The 17637-nt window shown below is 46.2% G+C and overlaps 1 protein-coding gene across 1 annotated transcript; it reads right to left on the minus strand.

Moving 5' to 3' along the window:
• Positions 1-9711: 9711 nt before the first annotated feature.
• Positions 9712-17272, minus strand: LOC124134726 (atrial natriuretic peptide receptor 2-like). Its single transcript, XM_048382292.1, has 7 exons — positions 17127-17272; positions 16244-16367; positions 14590-14658; positions 13867-14041; positions 12964-13062; positions 10859-10950; positions 9712-10248 (listed from the first exon to the last, which is right to left on the minus strand). Exons 1-7 carry the CDS (start codon positions 17252-17254, stop codon positions 10201-10203), a joined length of 735 nt encoding a protein of 244 aa, XP_048238249.1. The 5' UTR covers positions 17255-17272; the 3' UTR covers positions 9712-10200.
• Between the last annotated feature and the right edge of the window lie 365 nt (positions 17273-17637).

Genomic DNA, 17637 nt, shown 5'->3' on the forward strand with positions numbered 1-17637 from the left:
TAAGTTTGAGATGAGATGAAAGGTATGGAATGGAACTGTGAGGTAAGGTGAAATTGGGTTTAACGTCACGTCCAAGATTATTGCACTTATATAGCGAAGTGCATGTACGTGTGTGGGTACGTGTGTGGGTTCGTGTGTGGGTACGTGTGTGTGTGTGTGTATTTGGGTCTGCGTGTTCAAGTCCGGTCTGATGCCGATTTTATAGTGCTAGCCCACTGAGATACCATGCCGCAGTTTAACATGAATACCGCACTCAGACACAGTATACTTACTCCAAATCGACAAGTCCTTGTTTTAGCCCCTTCATGCCGATTTCCAGGCAGAGTAACAACAAGTACCATCTTTTAACGTCTTTTAGTATGGCGCAGCAGGGGATCGAACCCAGGCCTTCCGCTCTCCGGGCGGCCGCTCCACCACTAGACCACGGAGGCGGTCCGGCATGGAACGGGCACACTGAAACTATACAATGTGTCTTGTACTAGTCCGGAACAGGTGCTAGACCACTGAGACACCATGGCCCTGTTTTACAGACATAGCATACTGACTCCGGGCCGTCTAATCTTTGTGTTATCCTCTTAATGCCGAACACCAGGCAGGGTAAAAACAAGTTACCCCTTTTACCGTCTTTCGGTGTGACGCATCCGGGGATTGAACCACCGGCCTTCCGCTCTCGGGCAGTCACCTTATCCATTAGGCCACGAGGCCGGTCTCATGTGATCGAAACAAGGGCAAATAAGAGTTAAACGATAAAAGTATTCACTTTTGTTTAGGAATATAATTTTGCATGGGCAATTTGACTGTTCAGTCATTCATTCCAAACAACAGTAAACACAGATGAGGTGAGGTGAAATGGGGTTTAACGTGGCGTCAATGATTAGTGCACTTACATAGCGACGTGCATGCACGTGTGTGGCTGCTTGTACTAGTCCGGACTAATACCGATGTATAGTGCTAGCACACTGAGATACCATGCCGCAGTTTAACTTGAATACCCCACTCAGACACAGTATACTGACTCCGAGCCGACCAGTCCTAGTTTAAGCCCCGTTATGCCGAGCGCTAGACAGGGCAACAATAAGTGCCATCTTTTAACGTCTTTTGGGATGACGCGGCCGGGGATCGAACCCCGGACCTTCCACTCTCCGGGCGAACGCTCTACCACTACACCACGGAGACGGTCGGTAGACACAGCAATGTATTGGAATAAACCCCAATCGTCATCAGTGTGTTGAGGCGCATGTGTAGACAGATACAAATAACGTGTTTCTACTAATTCGCACGTCACTGTTTCAAAACACCATTTGTTTCCCTATTTTCAATTTGTATTATTGGGATGCTGTAGATGCTGAGTTAAATCAAAAGTGCACATGAATACTATGGACCTACTATCTCTAGAACTATATACTGGTATCAATGTGTGAATACTTCATAAGTATGTTTCGTCAATCAGAGTAGCAAGCGACTTTCAGGGAAGTTATCAATGTCATCGATATGTGTCATTTATTTTATGCCGGAAAGTTGCTGTTGTGTTATGCAGTGACTCCGTAGATAGAGAGCCTGCCCGGAGAGTTGAAGGTCAGTTGTACGCTCCACTTTCGCGTCATACCAATGAAAGATGGTACTTGTTGTTACCTTGCATGGCGTTCGGTCTTATGGGAATTAAAAAAGGATTGGTCGGCCCGGAGCAGCCACAGCCAGCCACAGCCACAAATCCCCTTTCCATATTCATGAGAACGAAACCTGCAGTTTATGCCACAGAAGAATATATGACCACAAAATATAATTTTGACAATAACTCTTTTAGATGATTACTTTCTCCGTGTCATTTTTCTGCTATCGCGACTTAATACGTTTTGTCACGAGCTGAAAGGCATGAGAACAATTAATTGATTTACTGACCATTTCCATCGATCGATACATATGAGACTGAAACCATCCATACTAATTCCAGCATAAGTAAAGCGATGCGTGGATACGGACGCAGGATAACCTAGTACATATGCACCGAGGTCATGATAACACAACCTTGTGTTCAAACATTCAGGCAATGTTTGTTTGTTTGTTTGTTTGTTGTTTAACGCTGCACTCAGCAATATCCCAGCTATATGACTGCGGACTGTAAATAATCGAGTCTGGTCCACACAATCCAGTGATTGACATCATGAGCATCGATCTACGCAATACGATGACATGCATGAACCAAGTCAGCGAGCTTCACCACCCGATCCCGTTAGTCGCCTCTTACGACAAGTATAGTCGCCTTTTACGGCAAGCATGGGTTGCTGAAGACCTATTCCACCCCTTCAGGCAATGAGTGACGGATACCCACGAATACACTCACCTTTTCGCGAACACCTGGCATCAACAACTGATGCATAACAGTTTTTCATAAACACATGCTAATGTGTTTCCACATTTGACGCATCAGTGACAAAAATGATGTCCGATGCAATTCCCTATTTTGACATATTTTCCCGTCTTGTTCATGTGAATAATTGACTTGCTTTTGCATGTGTGTGTGACGGGTGCCACCAGTGGGGCAGGATCCGGTTACCTTTCGAGAACACCTGGTATCATCACTATTTGAAAGAGATTCAAAAACACATGCTCGTGGTTAGCCGGAATCGTACAATGGACTGCGCTGTGAGCAGAGATTTCTTGTGGCTGTGAAAAGGGGTTTGTCGCTTATCATGACAGTCGGAATCGTTGATAGGGTCTCTGCTTTCAGCAGATATTTCGTATAATTATGGAGAGAGGTTTTTTTGCTTTCACTTTACCGCTTTCTAAAAATATACATTTCCACTGTCTGACAAAAACAAAAGCTCCGTGACATCTTCAAACACATTTATTTCACTTTAGAAAAAGGTTGAGACAAGACATGGTGATTTAAAGAAAAATGTGGTATGGGCTTACAAAATCCATATTTAATTTTTTTTTAAATGTATGGTATATTTGTAGCCGTTGTTGGTGAGCTATTATTTATATTTAGATAAAACATTGCAACTTGAATTTTCCAGAAATAAAAGGTTTCGTGAAACCTTGTTACTCCGAACTGCATCTCTTAAAGTTCATTCAGACAAACAACTGTCCGATTTAACGAATGATGGCTGCGATATATTGCCCGGATGACAGGAGTCTGGATTAACGAGGTTTCACTGTATACGCATAACGGATCAGTCAATGACGATATTGATCCAGACAAAGGTAACAATGTCGACTTACCACACACAATACACGACATCACAGGAAATGAATACTGCTATGTGTGCACTCACCATGTGGCAGTAGCTGAACTAAACATTTATGTGATCTGAAAATGTCCAGCACTTCGGGCAGACATACGTTTGTTCAAACAACACTTACGTGTTGAAAAATATCTAAGACATGGCAATTAAAAGATTAAACAAATTCAAAGTCCTACGAGGCCTGGTCAAAATGTTCTAAGTCTAACAAACACAACCTACAATTGTGAAAGTGTTTTTTTATTTTATTTTGCAACGTAATCGCCCTGAATTTCAATACACTTCTCATATTGATAGTGAAGATTTTCAATTCTAGTCAGGAAGAAGTTTTCTAAAGCCACTCTGAAAAACCCAAAGACGGCAGCTGTGAGGTCATCGTCGTCGTCATTGCGCTTTCCACGATAGTGCTCTTTCAGTTTAGGAAACAGGTGGAAATCACTTGGTGCCAGGTCTGACGAGTATGGAGGGTGAGGAAGCTCTTCGAATCCACATTTCTTTGATAGAATTTCTCAGGCGACAAAGAAAATCTACATAGAAGGCACCAGTGATCGTCTTTTGACTTTGAAAGTTAGTCAGGCTTAGAACCTTTTGACCAGCCTTTGTATAACAGTGTCAAATGCTGCAGGACTCCAATCGGACTGTATAATTAGCATGTGTCAGTATTGACGTTCGGTGTCATAATTCATGTGCGCTAAGTGAACCGTCACGATGCATGTGTCATATATAAGACATCTTATTTTCATCCATATACCTTAAATACAAGAATGTCATTACCTCGTGGATGATATCGGAATGATGACAGCCTATATTGATATATGTGTCATAATAATTATTACAGGGCACACAGTCAGTTACTAGATGTAGACACATCAACATCATTATATGTGTACCTTCTGGTTAGTGGACGGTTACAGCACACACAGCCTATGTAGTTACTGGTGGGTGGACGGTTACAGCACACACAGCCTATGTAGCTACTGGTGGGTGGACGGTTACAGCACACACACATCAGCCTATGTAGCTACTGGTGGGTAGACGGTTACAGCACACACAGCCTATGTAGCTACTGGTGGGTGGACGGTTACAGCACACACACATCAGCCTATGTAGCTACTGGTGGGTAGACGGTTACAGCACACACACATCAGCCTATGTAGCTACTGGAGGGTGGACGGTTACAGCACACACACATCAGCCTATGTAGCTACTGGTGGGTAGACGGTTACAGCACACACAGCCTATGTAGTTACTGGTGGGTGGACGGTTACAGCACACACAGCCTATGTAGTTACTGGTGGGTGGACGGTTACAGCACACACAGCCTATGTAGTTACTGGTGGGTGGACGGTTACAGCACACACAGCCTATGTAGCTACTGGTGGGTGGACGGTTACAGCACACACAGCCTATGTAGTTACTGGTGGGTGGACGGTTACAGCACACACAGCCTATGTAGTTACTGGTGGGTGGACGGTTACAGCACACACAGCCTATGTAGCTACTGGTGGGTGGACGGTTACAGCACACACAGCCTATGTAGTTACTGGTGGGTGGACGGTTACAGCACACACAGCCTATGTAGCTACTGGTGGGTGGACGGTTACAGCACACACAGCCTATGTAGTTACTGGTGGGTGGACGGTTACAGCACACACAGCCTATGTAGTTACTGGTGGGTGGACGGTTACAGCACACACAGCCTATGTAGCTACTGGTGGGTGGACGGTTACAGCACACACAGCCTATGTAGTTACTGGTGGGTGGACGGTTACAGCACACACAGCCTATGTAGTTACTGGTGGGTGGACGGTTACAGCACACACAGCCTATGTAGCTACTGGTGGGTGAACGGTTACAGCACACACACATCAGCCTATGTAGCTACTGGTGGGTAGACGGTTACAGCACACACAGCCTATGTAGCTACTGGTGGGTGGACGGTTACAGCACACACACATCAGCCTATGTAGCTACTGGTGGGTAGACGGTTACAGCACACACACATCAGCCTATGTAGCTACTGGAGGGTGGACGGTTACAGCACACACACATCAGCCTATGTAGCTACTGGTGGGTAGACGGTTACAGCACACACAGCCTATGTAGTTACTGGTGGGTGGACGGTTACAGCACACACAGCCTATGTAGTTACTGGTGGGTGGACGGTTACAGCACACACAGCCTATGTAGTTACTGGTGGGTGGACGGTTACAGCACACACAGCCTATGTAGTTACTGGTGGGTGGACGGTTACAGCACACACAGCCTATGTAGTTACTGGTGGGTGGACGGTTACAGCACACACAGCCTATGTAGTTACTGGTGGGTGGACGGTTACAGCACACACAGCCTATGTAGTTACTGGTGGGTGGACGGTTACAGCACACACAGCCTATGTAGTTACTGGTGGGTGGACGGTTACAGCACACACAGCCTATGTAGTTACTGGTGGGTGGACTGTTGCAGCACACACAGCCTATGTAGTTACTGGTGGGTGGACGGTTACAGCACACACAGCCTATGTAGTTACTGGTGGGTGGACGGTTACAGCACACACAGCCTATGTAGTTACTGGTGGGTGGACGGTTACAGCACACACAGCCTATGTAGTTACTGGTGGGTGGACGGTTACAGCACACACAGACTATGTAGTTACTGGTGGGTGGACGGTTACAGCACACACAGCCTATGTAGTTACTGGTGGGTGGACGGTTACAGCACACACAGCCTATGTAGTTACTGGTGGGTGGACGGTTACAGCACACACAGCCTATGTAGCTACTGGTGGGTGGACGGTTACAGCACACACAGCCTATGTAGTTACTGGTGGGTGGACGGTTACAGCACACACACATCAGCCTATGTAGCTACTGGTGGGTGGACGGTTACAGCACACACAGCCTATGTAGTTACTGGTGGGTGGACGGTTACAGCACACACAGCCTATGTAGTTACTGGTGGGTGGACGGTTACAGCACACACAGCCTATGTAGTTACTGGTGGGTGGACGGTTACAGCACACACAGCCTATGTAGTTACTGGTGGGTGGACGGTTACAGCACACACAGCCTATGTAGTTACTGGTGGGTGGACGGTTACAGCACACACAGCCTATGTAGTTACTGGTGGGTGGACGGTTACAGCACACACAGCCTATGTAGTTACTGGTGGGTGGACGGTTACAGCACACACAGCCTATGTAGTTACTGGTGGGTGGACGGTTACAGCACACACAGCCTATGTAGTTACTGGTGGGTGGACGGTTACAGCACACACAGCCTATGTAGTTACTGGTGGGTGGACTGTTGCAGCACACACAGCCTATGTAGTTACTGGTGGGTGGACGGTTACAGCACACACAGCCTATGTAGTTACTGGTGGGTGGACGGTTACAGCACACACAGCCTATGTAGTTACTGGTGGGTGGACGGTTACAGCACACACAGCCTATGTAGTTACTGGTGGGTGGACGGTTACAGCACACACAGACTATGTAGCTACTGGTGGGTGGACGGTTACAGCACACACACATCAGCCTATGTAGCTACTGGTGGGTAGACGGTTACAGCACACACACATCAGCCTATGTAGCTACTGGAGGGTGGACGGTTACAGCACACACACATCAGCCTATGTAGCTACTGGTGGGTAGACGGTTACAGCACACACAGCCTATGTAGTTACTGGTGGGTGGACGGTTACAGCACACACATCCTATGTAGTTACTGGTGGGTGGACGGTTACAGCACACACAGCCTATGTAGTTACTGGTGGGTGGACGGTTACAGCACACACAGCCTATGTAGTTACTGGTGGGTGGACGGTTACAGCACACACAGCCTATGTAGTTACTGGTGGGTGGACGGTTACAGCACACACAGCCTATGTAGTTACTGGTGGGTGGACGGTTACAGCACACACAGCCTATGTAGTTACTGGTGGGTGGACGGTTACAGCACACACAGCCTATGTAGTTACTGGTGGGTGGACGGTTACAGCACACACAGCCTATGTAGTTACTGGTGGGTGGACTGTTGCAGCACACACAGCCTATGTAGTTACTGGTGGGTGGACGGTTACAGCACACACAGCCTATGTAGTTACTGGTGGGTGGACGGTTACAGCACACACAGCCTATGTAGTTACTGGTGGGTGGACGGTTACAGCACACACAGCCTATGTAGTTACTGGTGGGTGGACGGTTACAGCACACACAGACTATGTAGTTACTGGTGGGTGGACGGTTACAGCACACACAGCCTATGTAGTTACTGGTGGGTGGACGGTTACAGCACACACAGCCTATGTAGTTACTGGTGGGTGGACGGTTACAGCACACACAGCCTATGTAGCTACTGGTGGGTGGACGGTTACAGCACACACAGCCTATGTAGTTACTGGTGGGTGGACGGTTACAGCACACACACATCAGCCTATGTAGCTACTGGTGGGTGGACGGTTACAGCACACACAGCCTATGTAGTTACTGGTGGGTGGACGGTTACAGCACACACAGCCTATGTAGTTACTGGTGGGTGGACGGTTACAGCACACACAGCCTATGTAGTTACTGGTGGGTGGACGGTTACAGCACACACAGCCTATGTAGTTACTGGTGGGTGGACGGTTACAGCACACACAGCCTATGTAGTTACTGGTGGGTGGACGGTTACAGCACACACAGCCTATGTAGCTACTGGTGGGTGGACGGTTACAGCACACACAGCCTATGTAGTTACTGGTGGGTGGACGGTTACAGCACACACAGCCTATGTAGTTACTGGTGGGTGGACGGTTACAGCACACACACATCAGCCTATGTAGCTACTGGTGGGTGGACGGTTACAGCACACACAGCCTATGTAGCTACTGGTGGGTGGAAGGTTACAGCACACACAGCCTATGTAGCTACTGGTGGGTAGACGGTTAGTAGAGTGTAGCAACTGGTTAGTGGACGGCTACAGCACACACACATCAGCCTATGTAGCTACTGGTGGGTGGACGGTTAGTAGCATGTAGCTACTAGTGGGTGGACGGTTAGTAGAGTGTAGCAACTGATCAGTGGACGGCTACAGCACACACACATCAGCCTATGTAGCTACTGGTGGGTGGACGGTTAGTAGAGTGTAGCAACTGGTTAGTGGACGGCTACAGCACACACACATCAGCCTATGTAGCTACTGGTGGGTGAACGGTTAGTAGAGTGTAGCAAGTGGTTAGTGGAGGCTACAGCACACACACATCAGCGTATGTAGCTACTGGTGGGTTGACGGTTAGTAGCATGTAGCTACTAGTGGATGGACGGTTAGTAGAGTGTAGCAACTGATCAGTGGACGGCTACAGCACACACACATCAGCCTATGTAGCTACTGGTGGGTGAACGGTTAGTAGAGTGTAGCAAGTGGTTAGTGGAGGCTACAGCACACACACATCAGCCTATGTAGCTACTGGTGGGTGGACGGTTAGTAGCGTGTAGCTACCGGTGGGTGGACGGTTAGTAGGGTGTAGCTACTAGTGGGTGGGCGGTTAGTAGAGTGTAGCAAGTGGTTAGTGGAGGCTACAGCACACACACATCAGCGTATGTAGCTACTGGTGGGTGGACGGTTAGTAGCGTGTAGCTACTGGTGGGTGGACGGTTAGTAGAGTGTAGCAACTGGTTAGTGGACGGCTACAGCACTCACACATCAGAGTATGTAGCTACTTGTGGGTGGGCGGTTAGTAGAGTGTAGCAACTGGTTAGTGGACGGCTACAGCACACACACACATCAGAGTATGTAGCTACTGGTGGTTTGACGGTTAGTAGGGTGTAGCTACTAGTGGGTGGGCGGTTAGTAGAGTGTAGCAACTGGTTAGTGGACGGCTACAGCACACACACACATCAGAGTATGTAGCTACTGGTGGGTGGACGGTTAGTAGCATGTAGCTACTAGTGGGTGGACGATTAGTAGAGTGTAGCAACTGATCAGTGGACGGCTACAGCACACACACATCAGCCTATGTAGCTACTGGTGGGTGAACGGTTAGTAGAGTGTAGCAAGTGGTTAGTGGAGGCTACAGCACACACACATCAGCCTATGTAGCTACTGGTGGGTGGACGGTTAGTAGCGTGTAGCTACTGGTGGGTGGACGGTTAGTAGGGTGTAGCTACTAGTGGGTGGGCGGTTAGTAGAGTGTAGCAAGTGGTTAGTGGAGGCTACAGCACACACACATCAGCGTATGTAGCTACTGGTGGGTGGACGGTTAGTAGCGTGTAGCTACTGGTGGGTGGACGGTTAGTAGAGTGTAGCAACTGGTTAGTGGACGGCTACAGCACTCACACATCAGAGTATGTAGCTACTTGTGGGTGGGCGGTTAGTAGAGTGTAGCAACTGGTTAGTGGACGGCTACAGCACACACACACATCAGAGTATGTAGCTACTGGTGGTTTGACGGTTAGTAGGGTGTAGTAGTAGGGTGTAGCTACTAGTGGGTGGGCGGTTAGTAGAGTGTAGCAACTGGTTAGTGGACGGCTACAGCACACACACACATCAGAGTATGTAGCTACTGGTGGGTTGACGGTTAGTAGGGTGTAGCTACTAGTGGGTGGGCGGTTAGTAGAGTGTAGCAACTGGTTAGTGGACGGCTACAGCACACACACATCAGAGTATGTAGCTACTGGTGGGCAGGGTAATTTCAAGACGTTTCAATTGATTCAAGGCTAAAGCTGTTGTATTTGAAGTATAGGATGCCATTGCTAGACAAAATATAACAGTTTGTTCCTAGGCAAGTTTTGTCAGTATAGCCAGCTGCAGTTGGCGTATCGTGATAGAGAGACACCACTTAAAAATGTTCCTTCAATATGAATACTAGTACGTTTCATATGTCGCCTGGATATTCGTGAACGGGTAATCTATAGAGTAGCTGCATTACAGGACAAGTCTAGGCACAGAGACAACGAAATAGTTCATCAGGGACTGCGTCAGTTGGTCACTCCGAGCAGCCAGTATGTCTCCATTAGTCCCTTGCCCTAAAATTATAAAAACGCCGTACCAATATGTATGCATGCAGTGATACATAAAACTTAAAAGTTGTAGGCTTATCATTAGGGGAATAAGGTTTGATGATACCGGATTTCGGCATGAGTGTCGTAAACATAGTATGACATGAACACGAATATAACGTTCTATTTATTACCGAAGGAGATGTCTACATACAAGACGAATTTTAGTGTTTACCGAGGACAGCAAGTCGCAAATGCAGCGGTACCACAATTTGTCGAATGACGTCAACATTCATGAGCTATGACGTCAACATTCATGAGCTATGATGTCGTTTCTAGTGTAACGTTATTCAGACCTCACGTCACAATAAGATTCGAATGACGTCAACAATGCCGTCCGGATGACGAAAACAATACACTGTTGTCTCGTGACATGTGTGACCATAAGGCACATATGATTTTTATGAACCCCGCTATGTTTGCCCTCGTAGGTAATAATGTGCATTAAGTTTGATATTAAAAAATCTCCTGGCTAGCGTCTTGGCAAATCTACAATGTGGCAGACATTGAGTTACTGAGCGTCAGGTATGACGTCTAAAGGAAACCTAACAAGAAAACGTTGCAGAAGGTCATATACTTTTATCTCAACAGATCCTCTTGACTTCAGGTTGAACATGTCGAACCTCCCCAAAAGGCCCGCTGTGCTTCCACTAATGTGAATCTTCAGTTCTGAAAGGATACATTAGAACCATATTTATTCCTAATTATTGAGGCTAGTTGTTTTCGAGCAGAGACCAGGGTTCGATACTCTACATGTACAAAGTGTGAAGGTCATGACTCGTGTCCCCGCCGTAATATTGCGAAAATATGACAAGTAAACAGCGTAACACTCCACTCTCTCTCTCTCTCTCTCTCTCTCTCTCTCTCTCTCTCTCTCTCTCTCTCTCTCTCTCTCTCTCTCTCTCTCTCTCTCTCTCTCTCTCTCTCTCTCTCTCTCTCTCTCGTTCCTTATAAATATAAACACACGACCAGTGATGCTGATCAGAGGATAATTCCCTACAACAGCTCCCATTTGTAAATTGCATTACAAACTACATAGGCCGCGTATTCCAGAGGGGATTTTATGTACCCTTGCAAAATACCTGCTGGAAGAGAAAGATTTGCTTGCACAATTCTGGGGCACATTTCCAATACAATCTGGATCCATGAATCAGCATACTAGGGAAAGCATATCATTTATATTCTCTGAATATATCTTAAATTTGAAAAATGTATTATATTATCGCCCTTACGTCTTTTCATCTGTTGCATCCAATAGCTCTCATTCGAGTACATATGTATGTGATATCAAATACAGTAAACTACGTTTATAACGAACACGCTTATAACGAACTGGCGGTTATAACGAACTGTTTTTTGGGGTCCCAGCTATTTGCTGCATATGTGCTGTATATATGTTTATAACGAACTACGGTTATAACGAACTAAAATTAGTGGTCCCTTTGAGTTCGTTATAACCGTAGTTTACTGTTCGTGATTCTGTAAAAGAGTATTTTGTATTAGAGCAACGTTCGATATATTTAAGCTTCACTGCTACCTCAGCTTTATGCCAGTGTGAGGTTATAACAGTCGTAACCTTTCAACCCAAATAAATATAAAAAGTCAACACCAGAGAATAACCAGTCTCAATTATCCGACGAAACAGATTCCATTTGGGGTAAAAACCAGAATGGCGGTGAAAACTATATAAATGGATCACTGTAAATCAGTGATGCCAAGGCGTTCGAGAAAAAGGGTTAATATATCCTGCCCCACCGGTAGACCTGCTACTGACACAATTTGCATAAGAAAGTATGTGTTTGTTGCCTGACACAATTATAGGTATTCACACCCAGGGGCCGTTTTGAAGAGTAGTTCAGTAACATCATGGTCTATCACCTTGATATGATACGGGTCTCAGATATGGGTGTAAGTGACTGTGATCATTTCACTGGATCAACCTGCTGTGGATTGTTCGCACAGTCGGGGGTGGGGGGTGGGGGGGGGGAATGAAGTTCGCAAACCTTTAGTCAAGCAAAGCATTTCCTGTGTTCATAAGGACTCCTTGACTCGGAAGAAACTGCGGAGGTTTGAAGGCAAATAAAAAACCATAAGAACATACCACACCTGGACAATTTGTGGACGATGACGTCACTTCCTGGAGGTGTCATCCTAATGTATGAAACCTGTCAAGCAAGTCTAGATTTGCCATAGGTTCAGGCTGAATCTCCCATCTTACTTTCAAATTATATGTGGCCGCTTGTTTTTATCAAAGTAATATCTATTCGGAGAATAAGTGTTAGTCTAGATGGGACCAATAGATCAGGTGGTCCTGCACGGTGACTTGGTTGATTGGTGTTAACGCATGGCGTGGATCTTTGCTCACAATATCAAGGAGCTAAACCTTGATAGAACCATTATGTGGAAAGAAGCAGGTGCGTGAATCAGCGACTAAGGCAGAGGTCAAGTTACTTATATTAAAAGACGATAGGCTGGCAGGACCTAACAACCTGCTGTGGATTGTTCGCACAAGCCAAGGTCCTGTGAAGTTTGCAAACCTTTAGTCAAACGATTATTTACATGCCACTGTGAAATACACGGAACGCTGCGTGCGGCGTTAAACAACAAACAACCAAAAAAACCGTAGGTCAAATGATGAAAGGAGACACGGTGTAGTGACACCTAGGTGTATTGAGATGTTACCTTCCCCATGAGATTCCATCCGGGAGGCAGTATTTACTGTATCACCGAAGAGGCAGTACCGGGGCATCTTCAGACCGACGACTCCAGCAACAACGGGTCCTGGAGACAACATGTTTATTACATACGCTTTCCAGGTAAGATGATTTAGAAGTGATGTTAAATGCAAGAGATACCGATTGGTTATCATTTAAGAACAAGACCATTCGGATCTACTACAAGACACTTGTCAAGAAATATCTGACCATTTTCTAGTGTTGCCTGTAGGGTCGATTTGAAAGGTATAAGGAAAGCGTGTATGAGACTATGAACAGCACTGCAGCATCATTACATGTGTATTATTACAAATAAACAATGCAGGCTCGCTGACTTGGTTGATGCATGTCATCGATCCCAATTGCTTGGATCGATGCTCATGATATTAATCACTGGATTGTCTGGTCCAGACTCGATTATTTACAGACCGCCGTCATATAGCTGGAATATTGCTGAGTGCGGCGTCAAACAACAAACCAACCAACCAACAAATGACAATGAATACTGGTACGTCCAAGTATATATGAAATTATCATACATGATTCTAAATGTACGTTATTTGAACAAGTATAACGTGTAGAACTTGATGAGGGAACAATATGTGATGCAGATTGTTTACGAAGGCTGCTTACAAAAGATGCATATAGGAAGTTCAACTTGAATTGGTCCAGGAATATGTGCCTCAGTTTAACAACAATGATTTATTAACGTATATCTCAAAAGATTTGGCCAATAAAACAGTAAGGATCGCGCCATAACATAATTCGGCAACTAATTTCATGTTCCAACCATCATCATCAAATGGTCTGAAATATTTATTACATTCATACCTTATACAGAGTGGACTGAAATATCGCGAATTTAACATACCTGAGTGCAAGCCAATGCGCAACAAGAGCCTTTCGTCTGGCAAGTGTCGAATTTTGAACATGTCGACCTCTTTCAGCAAAGCCAGTGACATCCGGGCAATCTCTGAGACGTGTCGATTTCCGTTCTTTTGTGGAAGTCCCGAAACTACCATGTAGGCATCGCCGATTGTTTCTACCTATGTACGGAAAATACTGGCTATACATCATTGAACTAAAGAAGTGGGTGATGATTTAATATAACAGGAAGTGAGATGATGTGCTGTTTAACGTCGCATTCAAAAGTATTGCACTTATATAGTGACGTGCTGTGTGTGTGTGTGTGTGTGTGTGTGTGTGGGGGGGGGGGGGGGGGGGGGGGGGGGGGGGTGAGTGAGTGAGTGAGTATGTGTGTGTGTGTGAGTGAGTGAGTGAGTGTGTTAATGTGAGCGTCTGCTTATACTGACTAATGCCGGTTTTACAGTGCTGACACAGTACACTGATTCCGAGTTGTCCAGTCCTTGTTTATCCCCTTAATGCCGAGCACTAGGAAGGGTAACAACATGTACAATTGTTAACATCTTTTGGTATGACGTTGCAGGCGATCGAACAGTACCGGAAAGGACAACCTTTTCTCGAACCCCGACCTTTCGCTCTCCGGGCAGACGCTCTATCCACTAGACCACTGATGCGGTTATGTTGTAGGAGGACATTGGGGAAAACCGCCGTGACCTAAACTATCACCCACCTTATAGACATCAAATCTGTCGATAATGGCATCGAAACAAGTGTAGAGATCGTTGAGAAGGTCAACCACCTGGAAAGGATATCACATATCCCATTATATTAGTTGTTTTTTTTAACTCTGCCTATCACACAGTTCCCTATGCAACAACGTTCGCAGCGTAAACGTCAGAGTCTTTGTCGCTGGAATCATACCTCTGTCACACGAAACAAACAAAAAGGACTGAAAAGGTGCACTTGATACCTACAAACTATAATGCCATTAATGACGAACTACTGTGACTAGTGACTCACATGGAAGGGTGTTAACATTGTGACAAGCGACTCGCATGGAAGGGTGTTAACATGACGACATGCGACTCACTTTGAAGGGTGTTGGCAAGGCGACTGGCGACTCACATGGAGGGTGTTAACATTGTGACAAGCGACTCACATGGAAGGGTGTTGGCATGGCGACTAGTGACTTACACGGAAGGGTGTTGACATGACGACTAGCGACTCACATGGAAGGGTGTTGACATGGCGACTAGCGACTCACATGGAAGGGTGTTGACATTGTGACAAGCGACTCACATGGAAGGGTGTTGACATTGTGACAAGCGACTCACATGGAAGGGTGTTAACATTGTGACAAGCGACTCACATGGAAGGGTGTTGGCATGGCGACAAGCGACTCACATGGAAGGGTGTTAACATTGTGACAAGCGACTCACATGGAAGGGTGTTGACATGACGACTAGCGACTCACATGGAAGGGTGTTGACATGACGACAAGCGACTCACATGGAAGGGTGTTGGCATGGCGACTAGTGACTTACATGGAAGGGTGTTGACATGACGACTAGCGACTCACATGGAAGGGTGTTAACATTGTGACAAGCGACTCCTATGGAAGGGTGTTGACATGACGACTAGCGACTCACATGGAAGGGTGTTAACATTGTGACAAGCGACTCACATGGAAGGGTGTTGACATGACGACTAGCGACTCACATGGAAGGGTGTTGGCATTGTGACAAGCGACTCACATGGAAGGGTGTTGGCATGGCGACTAGCGACTCCTATGGAAGAGTGTTAACATTGTGACAAGCGACTCATATGGAAGGGTGTTGGCATGGCGACTAGCGACTCACATGGAAGGGTGTTGACATTGTGACAAGCGAATCACTTGAAAGGGTGTTGACATGACGATTAGCAACTCACATGGAAGGGTGTTGACTTGACGACTAGCGACTCACATGGAAGGGTGTTGGCATGGCGACTAGCGACTCACATGGAAGGGTTTTGACATGACGACTAGCGACTCACATGGAAGGGTGTTGACATAACAACTAGCGACTCACATGGAAGGGTGTTGGCATGGCGACTAGCGACTCACATGGAAGGGTTTTGACATGACGATTAGCAACTCACATGGAAGGGTGTTGACTTGACGACTAGCGACTCACATGGAAGGGTGTTGGCATGGCGACTAGCGACTTACATGGAAGGGTGTTGGCGTGGCGACTAGCGACTCACATGGAAGGGTGTTGACATGGCAACTGGTGAATCGTCTTCAAGGGTTTTGACATGGCTTCCAGAGACTCGCCTGTAAGTGTGATGACAAACCAACTAGCAACTCATTGGAAAGGGTGTTTACATAGTGATTAGCAACTTACCTGGAAGGGTGTTGACATGGCGGAGATGGTTGTGAAGCCGCAGACGTCACTGAAGTAGATGGTGACATTCTCGAAGTCCTCGGGATCGACTCTAAAGCCTTGGCGTAGACTGTTTGCTACTGATCTGAAAACAAAGTAAAACGATCACTGGTAACGATAACAACGACATGCAAGCTGGAGCAAATAAGGACTTTTTTAATATTAACTTTAAGTATAATCGTTTTGGCTCACGTATCGAGATGTGGTGTTAATTCCTTGAATACAGTAACTGCATATGGTCGAGAAGTCTTTTTCTGCACAGTACGCTAAGTATGCATTACAGCCAACACCTCCCGAGTTACTAGCACTACACAATGAGTGACATTGCCAGCCTTCCCCTTTAGAAACCTCATTATAAGAATTGACAAATGCTGTGGAGTGTTCTTTACTCTCAAGCAATGTAACCACCTCTTACCTCCAGACCTCACCTTTACCAGTCTCACCCATGAAAGTAGATACCTAAGCAGGATGTGTAATATAGTTATGTGATCAAGAGGTATGCGCGGAGGAGATGTGGCTATGGATTCTCCCTGAGAAGTATTCTGCCATCTACTGTTTCAAAACATCTGGGTTATCAGCCTTTGATTTTTCACCCATGTCCTTGAGGGTCTCAGCCAGAACGTTCATGTCTTCAGCCTCTGAATACATTTTTTTTAATAACCCTTACATAATAACTACAGATATGGAACTGAAGGTGATTTCAAGAGCATGGTCAGACGAGTGAAAGATATAATGTCACATTGTATAACGACACAGATAACAACACGTCCGTCGGGCCCATTGTCAATGGAACTTGGTATGATGGTTTAAAACCTCCCTTGCCGAGATGCACAGCGTCACGTACCTTGGCAGTATCTGGTAGAGGAGTTCTTCCGACTTCTTCTTCTCCTCCTGCAATTCAATGGTCTTCTCATCCACCAGCTTCTCAAGGTTGTTGGCATACTGCTCCATACGACGGAGGAGACTGTCCATCAGACTCCCACTCGCCCCGAAACGACTGAAATGGGGAGTTCAACCCTACATTCACTATACATACTAGGGGTGCTGCGCAGGTCTGAGTCTAACTAACTAGAAGGACTGTGTTGATGGAGTTGGTTTTGGTTGGTTGGTTTGTTGTTTTACGCCGCACTCAGCAATATTCCAGCTATTCCCAGCTAAGGGAAGATTCCTTTTGAACCGTCTGGATTAACAGGGTTGGTTGGTTTGTTGTTTTACGCCGCACTCAGCAATATTCCAGCTATATGACGGCGGTCTGTAAATAATCGAGTCTGGACCAGACAATCCAGTGATTAATATCATGAGCATCGATCCACGAAATTGGGATCGATAACATGTATCAACCAAGTCAGCGAGCC

Source organism: Haliotis rufescens, unplaced genomic scaffold, assembly GCF_023055435.1.
Source record: "Haliotis rufescens isolate VD_foot unplaced genomic scaffold, xgHalRufe1.0.p SCAF_4, whole genome shotgun sequence".
Lineage (NCBI taxonomy): Eukaryota > Metazoa > Mollusca > Gastropoda > Lepetellida > Haliotidae > Haliotis > Haliotis rufescens.

Bases quoted from the DNA above. Each gene is read 5' to 3' on its own strand.
- LOC124134726 (XM_048382292.1), bottom strand. From the start codon at position 17,254: ATGGACAGTCTCCTCCGTCGTATGGAGCAGTATGCCAACAACCTTGAG. The intron at 14,659-16,243 runs GTAAGTTGCTAA...TATCCTTTCCAG, and splicing joins CCATGTCAACACCCTTCCAG to GTGGTTGACCTTCTCAACGA. The intron at 13,063-13,866 runs GTATGTTAAATT...TGTTGTCTCCAG, and splicing joins GCGCATTGGCTTGCACTCAG to GACCCGTTGTTGCTGGAGTC.